The 14,625-nt window shown below is 39.2% G+C and overlaps 1 protein-coding gene across 1 annotated transcript in view; it reads left to right on the forward strand.

Annotated features, from left to right (window-relative positions):
• The window catches only part of coro7 (coronin 7), a 126,387-nt gene that overhangs the window by 7,120 nt on the left and 104,642 nt on the right, over nt 1–14,625 (forward strand). The window contains exon 7 of the mRNA XM_061712480.1: nt 3,513–3,563. Coding sequence (XP_061568464.1) covers nt 3,513–3,563 — 51 coding nt within the window. The remainder of the gene's footprint in view (nt 1–3,512; nt 3,564–14,625) is intronic.

Below are 14,625 nucleotides of genomic sequence, written 5' to 3' on the forward strand. Positions count from 1 at the left end.
CTTGTTTGCCTTTGCTCTGACAAGTAACAAATTATCCCACCCATCACAGGCTTTGTCAAATCACGACATCTTTGACAGGATGATTGCCCTCACCATCAGGTACCATCAGCATCAGTGTATCCTGAAAGAACAAAACACCTAGGAAGAAAGTGTTTTTTTTCTGTGTAGGGGGTGGGGAACCTCTGAAGCTCCGGCCCTGTTGGACTCTGGTGTCTTTTAGCCAAAAAAAAAAAAGAAAAAGAAAAGGGCCCCTTTTCAAACTCTCAAATCCAAGCTATTAAAGCAAATAGAACCCGCCAACATGTGGGTCCAATCCTCGGCCCTCCTATTGGGTAAACATTCGGCACAAAGCTTGGTTGAGGCAAAATGAAGGGGAGACCACCTCCCTGAAGAGCAGGAATCATGGCGGGCCTCATTTGGACCTCTAGAAAAGCGTATTCATGGCATACTTGTAAAGAGAAAGGCAGCATTCAGTTAAGGGGAAAGAAATACACAAGAGGCATGATTGGAGATGTAAGAGAGCCTATGTTTATCTGAATGATGGATGGGAAGGGGTGCCTGCTTTTCAGAAATCAGACATCCTTAAAGCTGTAGTCCACGTTAGGGATGGGCGGTATGGACAAGAAAATGTATCACGATAATTTCTGGCATTTATCCCGATAACGATAAAAATGACGATAAAAAAATACCAATTCAACTCCACCTTTGTAACTAAACTGTAATGACTCAGATCCGCCATGTTTGTTACACAAAAACCTCATCAACAGGAATCTTTTCTTTCTTTCTTTCTTTCTTTCTTTCTTTCTTTCTTTCTTTCTTTCTTTCTTTCTTTCTTTCTTTCTTTCTTTCTTTCTTTCTTTCTTTCTTTCTTTCTTTCTTTCTTTCTTTCTTTCTTTCTTTCTTTCAGGATAATTTCTTTCTTTCTTTCAGGATAATTTCTTTCTTTCTTTCTTTCTTTCTTTCTTTCAGACTCATTTCTTTCTTTCAGGATAATTTCTTTCTTTCTTTCAGGCTCATTTCTTTCTTTCTTTCTTTCTTTCTTTCTTTCTTTCTTTCTTTCTTTCTTTCTTTCTTTCTTTCGGGCTCATTTCTTTCTTTCAGGCTCATATCCTTCCTTCCTTCCTTCCTTCCTTCCTTCCTTCCTTCCTTCCTTCCTTCCTTCCTTCCTTCCTTCCTTCCTTCCTTCCTTCCTTCCTTCCTTCCTTCCTTCCTTCACGTAAGTTGTGCGTGGATTTAACGCAGAACCATAAATCAGCTTTACACAAAAACGTCATCAACGGGAATTTATCGTTTTTACCGCAAGATGACAAATTCTTACCGTGGGGAATTTCTTTGACGGTTTATCGTGAACGGTAAAATATCGCCCATTCCTAGTCCACGTTATACTTATGAATTTTGAAAGTGAATCACGCTGATTTTTACAGTATACTGCATTTCCCTTAACTGAATTGATCACACTGCCCATCTCCGCAGGCTTTGATGCTTGTAACCATGGGAGACGAGGGACAGCTGTCTTACAGAGCTGTGTGTTTGATAAGTGAAGTGAGAGACAGAGCGCACCCCTGGGTGAAGATTCCCAGCTTGTGTGTGTGTACATGTGAAAGTTATGTGCAACAGACTTGTGGTGAAAACTCATTAACAGCAGCTTGAGAAGGAGGCTCCCCCTCTTTGATTAAACAGCTGCTGTCTCAGCACACACTCAAATACAAACAAGCCGTCATCTGTGCATTTATGACTTTCAGTTGTGTGCATTCCTATATGCGTTTTTGTCATAGGCTTAAGAGTGTATATTTACTGGTTTGAGTGGGTGTGTGTTGGTTGCTTGTGGACACATCTGCACACGAATAGCTCCTCATTTGTGTGCTTGGGTGGACAAATAGTTTCCTCCTTCGTGTGATGTTTACACTGCAACACTTGGGAAGATATGGCAAATGTCAGCTTTCATTAGGAGAATGTATAATTCTCAAATGTATATGTAGTACGTATGTGCATTTTTTCGCTATTCTAAGATATGTTTACGAGAGTAGATAAATGAGTTGCTGATAAAAATGTAGGAATCTAAATTGCTAAAGTAAAAAGCTAAATTGTATTTACTTCATTTGGACAAAGGATGTTTTGATGATACTTTTATCTACTTTTCAGACAAAACTAACACAGATAAGCTCCAGGTGCTTCTGCTTAGTTTTAACAAGATAGTTAAAGGGATATATTTGTTTTGTTGATTGTACCTCCCCCAAAATATGGCATTTTAGAACAATAATGCGAATAATAAGTTGCAGGAGCCCTATTTCCATGTCTCTGTAGATAATTGGATGAGAATATGTAAACATTAACACTGGTACACTCAGATGGCTTAAGCACATTCTTTTTAAACAGGTGGATCCTTACCCAAAGGTCACGTAAAGGGAAATATGTGTGTATGTGTGTGTTGTTCCCCGAGTGTTCCCTGAGCCTTTGGCTTAGTCCCGGGTCACAGAGGCCTGAAGACACGTCTGTGGGGCAACATGGTCGTGGGTGGGCTGCGCTCACATGCTGACAAGATGGTCAACGAGAAAAATAAAGAGCGTGTCTGAGTCAAAACCCCTGTTTTGATGTTCCACTCAAAAATAGCAAATACATGTCTTCTTTGATTGTTGAGGAAAAAGAAAAAGAGTTCTGGTCGAGTTCTTGCAAGTGGCATTAAAGCTATGAAATAATATCCTATGTGGGTCAATGTTGCTTCATATACAGACTTCTGATTTTCTCTTTGTGTTATATACGTCCAGCTGTCCCCATGGTTTAGCCTAAGTACTTATAAGTATTACCTGCCATCAACTCGGTGTGTCGGTCTGCTCCTGTGATCACAGTCACTCAGCGGTATTGAGTGACACGGCTGCAGACGCGAATCTCCCACACAGCCTGATCTCATTAGGCCCTATTTCCTTCCAATCACACAGGAGCCTCTATGATTGGCTGCTTTGATTGATGCCGAATGTGCGTTTCGGCTGGCCGGGGTCAAGGCGCACAAGGCTGTGGAGAGGTCACTGGATTGCATTTGCTAACGATGAATCAGAGAGATCACACTGATAAATGAAGAAACGTCTGGTGGTGTTCTTTATCTGGCTTAAGCCGAGGTGGAGAGACCCTTTTTTAATTCTTTCAATATGTAGCTTTAACAGTTCAAGTGTCCATTTAATTTGCTTGAAAATGATTCAGATAACTGAGAAGCCAGTAATGCCTTCCACATTTTCCTGGAGATCTTGAACTCGCTTGTGCTCTTTGGCCTCCTTTGCAATCCAAACATCTATCCCTTTGCAGATTTTGTTCATGTCATCCTTATTATTATTGTTATTATAAACCGTAACTTCAGACGCTGTTCATATGAAGTGGACTGAGAACTAAAATGATCAATATGTAGACCTAAAATAAAGGGAATTTGAGTTTAGGGTTATCCTAAAATGTTCAACATGAATCAAAATAATCTTGCTATGAATGATTTTAACACTTTTTATACGTTTCTTGTGCTTGTATAGGACAAGATGCTGCGAGTGTTTGACCCTAGAGCCCAGCTGACACCTGTCCAGGTAAGTTTGACTAAAAGAAAATCCTATGACACCTCTGGCAACTGGTTTTAGAGTTTACCACAGCAGAAATTAGGTTGAGTTCTTCACGGTAGATTTTTTTTTTCTTGTCTGCATATTATTGGTTAATACCAAGTTGGTAAAAACCTAAGGCATATATGCATTTTTAATATAAAATATATATCATATATATTTTAATATGTCATATTTATTTATTTATTTTATATATATATATATATATCTATATATATATATATATATATATATATATATATATATATATATATATATATATATATATTTATATATATATATATATTTATTTATTTTATATATATATATATATATATATATATATATATATATATATTTTATTTTATTTTATTTTATTCAATATGAAGGGGGGAGGTTCGGGGGGGGGGGGGTTTACTTTTTTTAAATACAAAAACAGCAGATTCCAGAAAAAAAAGACATGTGGACAAAGTTGGACCATGTTTAGGCAGCTTTCTTTGAAGTGAGTTTGGGTGACGGAGCTTGCAAACCTCTGGAGCTGTACGTCAGGATAGATTTGCTTGTTGGATTTGATTCGACTCTAAATGGTAATACTTTTACAAGTGGAGATGTCAAGGGTGGCCTTTGAAATAGAGGAGTATAAAGTCAGTGCCAGGATAATGTGATGCTGAGATTCGGTGATGCTGACGCCTGCGCTGACTTGTAATGCTCAACACGGTTGCTGCGTTTGCAAGTGTGCTTGTATGTTTGTATGTCTTTGTTCCATGCTGCACTCATAATTCAATCTACGCAAAAATGAGCTTCAAAGGTTTGGATAACAGCGTTCACACTTCTTCAGGTGATCTGCACTTACAGAGTAATTGCACCATTTTAACTAATCTAATCAAGTAAAGCCGGAGGAGGGAGCTGAACACGTAGAATATATTCACATTAGGTTATTGGAATTTTTATATTTACATTTTTTCACAATAACGAATCCCTTTCCTTAGACATCACCATTCCTTATGTGATGGAAACAACATTGATGTGGAAGAAAAGATGATGACAACATATATTCTGGTCCTTGACCACTTCATGGCTATTTACTATGGACACATACAGTACAGACCAAAAGTTTGGACACACACTCTCATTCAAACAAATGGGGAAGTGTGTCCAAACGTTTGGTCTGTACTGTACATGTAGTAAACTTGTTGACACTGAACCAGAAAGCTGACCACTGGCTGCTCGTACTGTCTCATATTGCTTTTATTTACGAGTGTGCCAGTCTCTGCTTTCCACAGTACCTGTCCCACGCTAATTTAGCATGAAGCGCTCTACTCGCATCACCCTGGTTTTCCTTCAATGTAAATCTTCCGCTATTGATTTGCAGCCCTGAACCAATAAGACTCCTTTTCTGTGGCAGCAGTGGAGAAGCAGAGGGGTTATTGGGTATTTGTGTCCTGGGGAAAGATGGACGGGTCGAGGGGGGGGGCAGTGGGAGTCTTGAGAGGCTGCTTTCTTTGGAGCAAATATTCTCACACATTTCAGTGAGAGACCTCCCAGGGTGTTTTAATTACCGGGATGCTGAGCCTGCCTCGTGGCCTCGCTGATTTGTAAATATGAGAAATCCAGCAAAAACACAACGTGCTGCAGCAGATTGCAGAAATCACATTCAGATCACAGAAGTATCTCAAAGACGGATGGGCGTGTACCGCAAGGAGGAGGAGCATACTCTCTTGTTGATGCACCTACACATGTACACTCTCGGTATTACTTATTACGCGTTCTTTATATGTTTTGAACCTTTTCTGAAAGGCGTGTTGTTTCAAACAAACAGTATTTTATGACGAGGATTCTGATATGCAGGGACCCTACATTGGATATGGTGCATATTCATTACTTTCCTTTTTTTTTTACATTTAGAACTTTATTATACAGTTGCAATGTAGACTTTGAGTACTGTGGATCTGTCCCTGTTTGTGTCATAAACTGAGTCAGCTGACTGCAGTTTTCCAACCTACTTGTTTACATCAGGGGTGTCAGAGCAGATGTGAGTTTTGGCACCACAGTTGCATGGAGAAGACTACTTATAATACCATACATGCTTTTTAGCCCTTCATCACTGCTTAGAGGCTTCAAAATGAAGCACACGGAGCAATAGAGCTACTGACGAGCCTCAAACATGTCATTCCACCCAGTTTGTCTGTAAGGATCATATCCAGACGATTGCATAAGTAATTTTTTTTGAGTTTGTATCTGTACAAAAAGTGTATAAAGAGGACAGTTTGGACAGATATATCTGTCCAGTTGCTGCCGTCTTGTCAAAAGTCTGTGCGAGTCTGTAACGGATGCCGAGCCAACTGCTGTCAATAGACACAAAAGTAGAAGAGTTTACGGCCTCTCTTTTCATAAAACTGGATCAGTAATTCTATATTTGACAATAGAGGCAATTGTTAAAGGTAAGAAGCTGAACTTTCAGTATGCAAACCAGGCTTAAAAATGCTTGTAAGTCCAATTTAAATTATATTAAAATAAAATGTCTCAAAGTGAGACCAACACACACGGATGAATCAGTTCAGCATTAAATTAATCCTGCACGTGTTTCAGTTGGACTCAGGTCGGTCGAACTCCTCTGTGCCATTCTCTGTGCATGCTCCACAGTTTTTACCAAGGGCTTTGACCTGGAAGTAACAGACGTTGCTGCAACGAGAGAGAACCGTACATCTCAAATGGTTGAAGTGCAGAGCATGTATAAAATGTACATAGTTGTTAAACAGTCAAGTTCACAGCTTGACATAGTAACAGTTTGCTACCAGTACTTGACAATTGTTTTGGTCTGTGATCTAATAGGTTACCTGCAAAACGTCTGATACTAACAAGCCAAAAAGGAGCATATGACCACAGGATCAGTCAGTTAGAACAGTAACTGCAGTTCATTCAGAACTGCACCACACCAGTCCAGCTGTAAGGTCTTTACACTGGCTGCCTGTCCGTCAGAGGATAGACTTTAAAGTTCTGACGCTGGTCTTTAAAGCTCTGAATGGTTTAGGACCAAAATACATCAGTGAGCTCCTGACCCAGTATGAACCTTCCAGACCCCTCAGGTCATCTGGATCTGGTTTTCTATCAGTTCCCAGAGTCAGAACCCGACACGGAGAAGCTGCGTTCAGCTTCTATGGCCCACATGTCTGGAAGAAACTCCCAGAAATCCTCAGATCAGCTGAAACACTCAGTGTATTTAAGTCCAGATGAAGCCACACCTGTTCTCAGCTGCCTTTGAGTAATGCTCCATATGTGCACTGGTACTTTTCAAAACGTAATCATATTTTAAGATTTTCATCTATTGTTCTTATTTCTGTCTCTTTTTTTATTTTAAATCATGCTCTTTATTTATCTTTTAATATATTTGTAAAGCACTGTGAATCACCTATAGAAATAAACTTGCCTACTGATGTGTTGTCTGACATGCTTCAGTCAGTATATTGAGTCTACTCCCACACTTCTAACAGTACTTCATCTAACTGGCCAAGTATAACTCTATTCATGTAACTTGTCTAGTGCCATTTCACAACAAAGTCATATTTACAAGGACAGCACTCAAAGTGCACTGACCTTTTGGTAAAAACTGCTGACTCAAAGTCGATGGAGGATAACTGGAAATCTCAACTTCAATTCACAATTTCTTCTTTTCCATTGAAATTTCCAAAGTCATTCAACAGCAGAGCCAGATTTGGACTAAAATGTGGGTATAGTATGCCAGAAGTGCAATTTCAAGCTGCCTGGATGAAGGACAGATGTGAACAGTGTTAAAGAAGATGTGATTCCTCAGGTAATGTCTCCCAGTCCTCGTGTTGGGTCATGAATAAATATGATTTGACAATAAAAGCTGAAAAAAGTTAAATACACTTTTTTATTTGTTACTCAAAAACAGCGTTCGGGTAATCACAAATCCTGTACATTCTTTTCTTTGTTTACCTTGAATTTGTCTGAATTTTTGTTTAATTTAGGAAACGGCTGCAGTAAAAGAGTCAAACTTTTTTTTAATGATATTTTCCAGGGTTTCCTTTTGGTTTCCCTTTCTGTTTTCCTTTTGAAGACTCAAGCCAAAGCCCAAAAGAAGACTGATGATCAGTGTTAATTATCAATGTAAAGACATTCCAAGGCATAAAAGTGGTTGCTTTGGCTTGCGGGGGCACTGGGAAACCAAGGCACCATTAAGCCAACTCTCTCTATCATTCTTTGCTATACTCGGGTTGCCGCTTTATCTTCTTTCCAAACTCTCTGATTAATCCCTCTGCTCCCGTTTCTATGGAGAGGACCAAGATGTGCAAATGTGAGTCAGCAGCACACAGCACATGACTTTACCACCTCAAACCTTGGAGAATTGAGCCACAGATCAGTTATTAGTGGGCTGCTCTGGCCTTTTTTTTTTGCATTTTACTGTCTTTCTTGTTTCCCCTCTGTGTCTCTGCTTCGAGACCCGTTTTTTTTTGGTTTCGAGGCCTCTGAGAACGGAGCGTGCAGAGCCTCACCTCCGACGGCTTTCAGATGCGCAGCTGTCTCTGGAGGACTGGAGAGCCACCGCATCTCCTCTCAGCGCCCCATCTGCTGAACAAAGTTTACAGGGTGCGGGTGATGAATCCTAAGCACGCTGAAACATTAAGAGTCTTGCAATTTGACTGCATAGAGGAGCGAAAGCCGCAAAGCTGCTCAACACCATAAAACCCAACATAACACAGCATTTCTTATTGTATAAGTGGTTTCAAGAAGATTCCACAAATCTTTTTTTTTTTTTTTTTTGTGCCTGATGTGACGAGCACTTTTTTTCCCCCCGCTTTAGATTTTGATCATTTTGTTCTTGTCAGCGGGTTGTGATGGTCAAAACGCCACAGGGCCACAAAGTAAACCCAGAGTGGCAGAGAAATGGGCATATTTTTTGAATTTGTAGCCTCACTGGAAGGTCCTTTTGGTTTTGTACATGAACTGTAGTTAACTGTTCACATCAACAGAAGCTGCAGGATTCTCTGAAGGATTTCTGGGAAGGATAGCTAAAGAAAGCTGGAAATCATTAGAGTAAGCAGGACATTAATTTTATTGATTTTTGAGTTCCCCTTCTGTTAATGGTAAGTTTGACTAATCTTTAGATTTTCCACTTCTACAGTCGGACAAAGGGGTTTGGTTCTCAGGATCAAACTTGATCCATTGTTTAAGTTTTTGTTTTTGTACTTTTTAACACTGAACACATGTTGATGAGAAGGTAAGAGCCATGACATTCAGCCTCCTCCACCTCCATCTGTCCGGCCCCTGAGCTGTGATGCAGCTCGTGTGTCAGCTGGTGTTCTGGTTCCACCCGATTGGAGCTGGCCCCCCAGTCAGGTGCGGTAAATTTAGGCCCTAATTGCTATCCTGCCTTTGCCTTATTTATGGGAAATAAAACTGCACGGTGCAATTAAGGTCTTGGAATTGGCCCACTGCATCTGTAATCAGAGCAAGTGTTGTATTTAGTTGGTACACACGAGGAAAGAGTGTCTTCACATGTGGCATCCCTTCTTCTGAAGTTAAGATTTTACTTTTTTCTATTGTCTTGGGGAAGCGTTGGTTAAAGTTTTGCCTAATTGGGGTGATAATTTGATACAATTCCCGTAAAACCTTTTTTCTTCTCTCTTTTTCTTTTTTTTTTTTTAAGTATAAATTGCATGTCCAGTAAGAAAAGTGGCAAAGTGGTGAATCATCAAGTTCCAAACATAAACTTGTGTTTTCTTTGCTCTCTTTTCTATTCTTGGTACTTTACTCTGCCTGCCATACCATTCCTATACTGGTCTGTTTCTTTTTTTTTTGTTCCAGTTGAGTTTCTTTTGCATTTTTATACAGTTTTGGTCTCCACCCTGTTTTCCTGCAAAGCTCCTCAGATTATACTTGGGGAGAACAGGTGTGGACAAACCTGAGCATAATTAGACACATGCCTTTATGAGCATCTGTGTCTCTTCTCTGGTTGCCTGCATCTTTTGATCGCTCTCCAGTGTCGTGTGTGTGTGTGTGTGTGTGTGTGTGTGTGTGTGTGTGTGTGTGTGTGTGTGTGTGTGTGTGTGTGTGTGTGTGTGTGTGTGTGTGTGTGTGTGTGTGTGTGTGTGTGTGTGTGTGTGTGTACACACACCAGTACCATATGTGTTTCGAATTACAGTGCTGAAAATACCCCTCATAGTTTTGGGCCACTGCTGGCCGTAGAGCTGTCGATCTGTGGTTGCTGGAAGAGGAGGGAGACAGGAAAAGGGAATAGTTTGCTGAACTTGGGGGCCAGATTCCTCTTTTTCAGCTCAAGCTTCTGCTGCTTGGGGTGAAATTAGAGAGGACCACGGCCTGGAATGGGTTTGGATGTGATGAAGGGAGCGTTGGGCAGGGCCAATGAAAAGCACAGCGGTTTCAGTGCTGTACCATCTTTTATACCGTGCCATGAATTACACAGTCCAAACTCCCTGGTAAGGTGTGTGTCTCCATTCTTGGGCTTTTCATTACAGGTATAATACATAACATTTGTATATTTATCTTATAGTTGTATCTTTCTTGACATTTTTTTCCTTTTTCTGTGGTGTGTGTTTGGGTGAGGGTGCGTTGAGTGTATATGTGGCTGATGCTTAGATTTCTCATTGTACTGGCAGAATAAACTACATGCAGACATAGTGAGCAAATCTTATGTGTGTGGACTCTGGCAGACAGCACAACATCGAGCTCTTTGCTCCAAAACAGTTAAGTATTTATCATTGATTTAGACCAAGAGAGTGAGGTGTGAAGAAGACACATTCAGAGTCGTCACCCCCCCCATTGGTTTCTTTTTTTGCAGCTCCATCATCAATAAAGAGGATTAAATGAAGTGACACAGTGAAATTGACCCTCCTATGTAATATCTGTAGTATATCTGTATTACAGCTGGACCTGTCAACTGCCACTAGATAATGCCACTAGGTGAATTGCTATGGCACATTCTTCGACAGACAAAAAAAAAAAAAAAAAAAGGCGTATTGCAAAAACTTGCAGATATATGTGCGTCATCTGCATTCTGCGTGTTGACTTTAATTCTCTCAATGCAAACGTAGGGACTAATTTCACCTCCACATCGTTTCAGTGTCTGGTTTAAGCATCATGCACCTCTTATCATGACCTCTTATCAGTGTAAAAACAAAGTCAAAGCCATCTTAGTTGCTGTCCTGGAGCTTTCAACTTCCGTCACACGGTTCTCACGAGCAACGTTTCAGATCAGATTCTCTATGCAGGTTCTTCTCAGGATAACTTAATTTCATTTATTCAGGCTGAGTATTATAATTTGTTATCATTCTGTAATTTTCTATAATTCTGTTGGAAATGTCTCACTGCTTTTACAAATGGACTGTTAATCTTGCTTAATACATATGTTTATGTAATCTATTGAACTTAATAATGCAGTATTATTTAATGTTATTTTTATTAGAAAAATAGAAAAAAACAATATTAGCCAACATATCAGTCCATGACTTTATATTTTTTTCTAAGTATTGTTAGGGCTCTGATCAGCATCTTTTCACAACTGTGAGTCCACATTTCATAAAATATACATCAGATGTGAAAATTCCTTTCATACTTTAAAAAAAAGGGTATTCGGCTGTATCAACAAATTATTTTGCCTCGGTTGAAATCTGCGCTCGCCAGGGAATAAATTTGATGCTTTCCGCAAAATTAAGCATGTTTGGAGACTGTTTAATACCAACACCGCAAGGATACAAAGGCGACGCTGTGAAATGTGGAATCAAATGTGGGCAGTATAAGAAGAGCAGCTTTTTCCAAGAATATGTCATAAGCTCACTCAACTGCAAGCTTTAAATTCCATCTTCACAAACAGCATCGTTTAACCCAAAACAGTGCCAAAAATGTTTCTGTGTTTTTGAGAAGTATTTTTCTAAATGGCTAATCGTGACTGGACTATTTGAGTTGGGGAAAAGTTGCTCAGAGGAATCTTATAGGCAGTGTTTCATAAATATGCAAAAAAGGCGGCTGTAGAAATAAGCTTAATATTTGTAAATCTAGTCAAACTTGTTTCATTTTTAAGCAAAAATATATCTGCTATCGGGGTAAGGAAACTTTTCTTGATTGGAATTTTTAAAACTAGCAAAATAGTCTGAAATAATCTTTACATTTTCTTAAAACAAGGCCTTTTTTTTTTTTTAGAGATGACTTTTTGCAGTGTACAATGCTGTACTAATTAATTTTGTTCAGCATTTGTCTTTCTTACTGACCATTAACATAAAGCACAACGTAATACGGCAGTGCAATTCAAAACATTTCCTAATCTTAATAATATGAACAGATGCTCTTTCAGACTTGAGGGCACATGTGTCTTGTCCTGTCTGCACCTGCCCTTTCTGACCATACCGTCTGACCTCTGTGGTTGGTTGTTTTCATCATCTTTCCCAAATCACTAACATACTTAGCACTTCATGCCTGTATATTTCCCGATCAGGCCTTGCTGGGTTCAAGACCTGGTAATAGCCCATGGTTAACTCGGCCCAGATGTTGTACCTCATTTGTTTTTCTCCATTTTTGTATTCATGTTCCATCTCTCAGCTCTTTACCTTACTGGCTGCTGCCCCACTGCCATTCTTGGTTAGTCTCACAAACTATTGCAATATATATATATATATATATATATATATATATATATATATATATATATATATATATATATATATATATGTGTGTGTGTATATATATCAAGGATTTATCATGGAACGCTCAGCTTTGAACAGTGGCATGAAATCTGGATATTCTGTTCATTCTGCTACATAAAATCTGTCTAAGTTATGATCCCATCAACGTTGAGTTTTTTATGACTTGCTAGCTTTCCAGAGGTTTTGATTTGATATTTTATTTCATTTTAGTCTGTATATGGTCATAAACAGCAGCATGGCTTAATGAACGGTGGAGACACTGCTGAGGGGGTCAAGAAGTCCAGAGTTGAAGGAGGTGGAGACTTGGAGGATGAGATCTGAAGTTGGACGGGTTTTAGTTGTTTAAACTGAGCAGGCCTTATCTTTGCGTTTGTGGGCGTGTGCTCCGGAGATGGGGGGTGAGCTTGAGCTTTTTTCTTTTTCTCCCCCTTCTTTTTTTGAATAAAGGGGTAAGAGGGACTGCCATCTGGCAACGACGGAGCTCTTTGCTCACATGTGTGTGATGTTTGTGAGTGAAGGCCTCGTTAGCGAGCTGGCTGCCTTAAAACTCTTAAGTGCCTACACACACATGTGGATCGCACCTGGAACCCAAAACTTGGTGATTTGCACTTACTGTTATTGGATCTAAAGAGCTACCAGCCATCACCATTGGAATCTGGGACTGTTTTTGAAACTGTTTACTGTGTACTTGTGCACATGACACAGTATGCAGTGTGTACTCTGTCCAGGCGTGAAAGAGAATATGTTGTGGTGTTACCAGAAGTGAGCAGCAAGAGCTCTGTGACTGGTTTTCACTGTTGTTGAACATGGACCAACACACTGTCCAGGTATTTTCGACTTATTGGAGGGTGTGAAACTGTTGACAAACAATGTACTATATTTTAGCCTAATCAGTATGTAGTAGCAGTATAGTTTGCAGCTTTGAAAACAGAACGCGTCTTCTTCAGCTGCCATCTAGTGTTCTCTGAATAGGTTTTTGAATAAAGGGATGAGAATCAAGCAGGAGAAACTAAGAAGAAAAACATCTGTACTAAATTAGTTCATATGTGAATCATTAGTTTCTGCAAAATGTGTCTTTTTATTAATGGAAAAGCTAGATTTTCATTTGTAATAGGAATCATAAGTTTGACCACAATGGCCAGTGCTTTAACCACAGGACTAAATCAGCACAGTTTCAGGCTCTCGCAGCCTTTTGTGCCCTCACCGTCTTTATCTTTGTCTTTTTATTTTACAGGAACTACAATGTGGCTTTGATTGCGACTGAACTGCTTTGCTTGTATCCATCCATTTTATTTGAATTGTCTCTGTCTTTGGTTTAAACTTGGCAAAAGTCCTGCTGCTCCTGAAGGCAATGAAAGAGGAAAAAAGTGTTTCCTTTTTCTTTCTTTTTTGTTTAAATGAAGGTTCAGGGAGATGCAGTAGCTGAAGACAGTAGGGGTTCTTCGTGTACGAGTTGATTTTTAAGATATGCAGTGAATGTACCGTTGTCCTTTTTAAATCTTCTCTACGAGTAAAGCTCATCAAGGAGACGTTTGTGGTTATACAAGAAGAAACTTGCACCAATTTGGGCTACATCAGACATTAAGATTCCTATATGACATCTTATTTACTCCTGGTTGCCTCCAGGGTGCTGCATGTGACATATGAGTTTGAATTCACCCTTTACTGAGGAGAATATTCCTGCAGAAACAAAACAGGGTGTATGTGCAATGTTTTTTTTCCTTTTTTTTCAACCAATGTTTCCTGTTAAATTGCACAAACTGACATGGTAGTGCATTAATAACATAAAAACCCAAATCAATATTAATTACTGTCAATGACGCATTACCTCAAACTCATTTGCTGCACAAATATCTGTCAAATTAGCATTTTATTAATCATCTCAACAGTTATTTCATCAGGTTATCATTTCATAGTCAACATCCTTTTACCAAAGCAAATTACAAAGTAATAATGTTATTAGATATAATTGGTTCCACACGTAAAGCAAACAAATAATAGAATTTGTATTTTACTGAAATTAACAAATTATAGCCATGAGTCACTGATGGTGAGCAGTGGAAACACTGCTTATATAAATTGTATAAGCCATTTTTCCCATGTGTGTGTGTATATATATATATATATATATATATATATATATATATATATATTTGGTGATTTAGTGAGACAGCATTGTCACAATTTTTGTATTTTGCTTCACTAATGAATAAAAATTCAGTCTTTTGAGCCCCATGACAGCGGTCCCCTCTGGGTGGTGTCAGCGCTAACTACAGAGGCTGTGTTCAGGTACTGAACGCGTACCTGACGCCACTGGTGCTGTTTTCCCTATCAGACGCCGAATCGTTCTAAACTCCATCGCTCAAAAGTTTCCA

The sequence above is a fragment of the Cololabis saira genome, chromosome 21, assembly GCF_033807715.1.
Source record: "Cololabis saira isolate AMF1-May2022 chromosome 21, fColSai1.1, whole genome shotgun sequence".
NCBI lineage: Eukaryota > Metazoa > Chordata > Actinopteri > Beloniformes > Belonidae > Cololabis > Cololabis saira.